Here is a 1,076-nt window from a genome sequence, read left to right as displayed (position 1 = left end):
TCGCCTTCTGGTTTTTTGTTTTTATCCTTCTCCTTTACATAGCAGCATTTTTTAAAAAAATAATGTGACACTCTATGTATTTGTTATAAATGAGCTCACACTCTCCCCTAAGGGAATCCAAGGAGGAAAAGCAGTCATGTGGCCCTGGAAACATAGGAAGGTAGCCAAGTCAGGGTCACAGGTATGGCTGGTCCCTGGACAGCTCCTACCTCTCCATGGGAGGATCAGGTGTCACTGCCCTCTTCTCAATGGCTGCTACAGCAGAACTCTCAGCTGTCTTGCCCAACACTAGGGCCTTTTGTGAGGACATGATGATAGAGGGAGGCACAACTTCCTGGCGGCCATCACAAGTACAGTAGTAATTGTTGGGCAGCTTGTGACTGGGGCCCACAGAGAGCTTCGGAGGTGGCTGGGTCCGCTTGGTGATCTCCAGGTAGCGAAGCTGCAACTTCGCCTGCCGGTCTTGCCCAGACGCCCAGTTCAGCAGCTTTTGAATAGCGCCAGTAGTGGACGCCATATTCATTCTGCTCCGAAGGATGCCGGTGACGACTCTGCCCTGAGGGTTCCTGGGTACTCTACATAGCAGCATTAGCAAGCAGCTGCTTGGAAGCTCTGGATGATCAGACCTCTGGAAGATGTGTCCGGAGCTCAGGTCCTGACGTTGATGCAAGGTGCATGAGAACTCACCGACCAGCTCCCCAACCCCATGCCTCAACCCAGTGACGTCTGCTTAACTCCTAGAGTGACAACTCCTTGGGAATTTCTCTTAACTGCTCACTTGGAATAAAATGCTTCTTGAAGCTTCCCTTTCTGTGGCCCATGAAATGCAGTCATGAGATAATCGGAGAAGAAGTCCCTGGTTGGAGTGATTTTAGTAGCCATTGATTGACACATTGATCAGCACTCTTACTCCTGATACTGCTCACCTGAGGCGAGAAAGGCGCTGTCACAGTCCAGCAAACTCCTTTATCTGCTTTTCCATGTTATCAATAAGAATGTTAAAAAATTCCCTGTGTAAGGCCTCCATGTATATGATCTGTGTGTACTTGTTTCTTTTCAGATGTAATTTCTGTGAT

General features: G+C 48.6%; 1 protein-coding gene across 1 annotated transcript; it reads right to left on the bottom strand.

Annotated features, from left to right (window-relative positions):
- Positions 1-205: 205 nt before the first annotated feature.
- Positions 206-523, bottom strand: LOC116900196 (NADH dehydrogenase [ubiquinone] 1 alpha subcomplex subunit 7-like). Its single transcript, XM_032901955.1, has one exon. It carries the CDS (start codon positions 521-523, stop codon positions 206-208), a length of 318 nt encoding a protein of 105 aa, XP_032757846.1.
- Positions 524-1,076: the final 553 nt, after the last annotated feature.

This window comes from Rattus rattus, chromosome 5 (genome assembly GCF_011064425.1).
Source record: "Rattus rattus isolate New Zealand chromosome 5, Rrattus_CSIRO_v1, whole genome shotgun sequence".
Classification (NCBI taxonomy): domain Eukaryota; kingdom Metazoa; phylum Chordata; class Mammalia; order Rodentia; family Muridae; genus Rattus; species Rattus rattus.
Note: the sequence above shows the minus strand (reverse complement) of the source record. Positions and strands in the feature narration are given on the sequence as shown.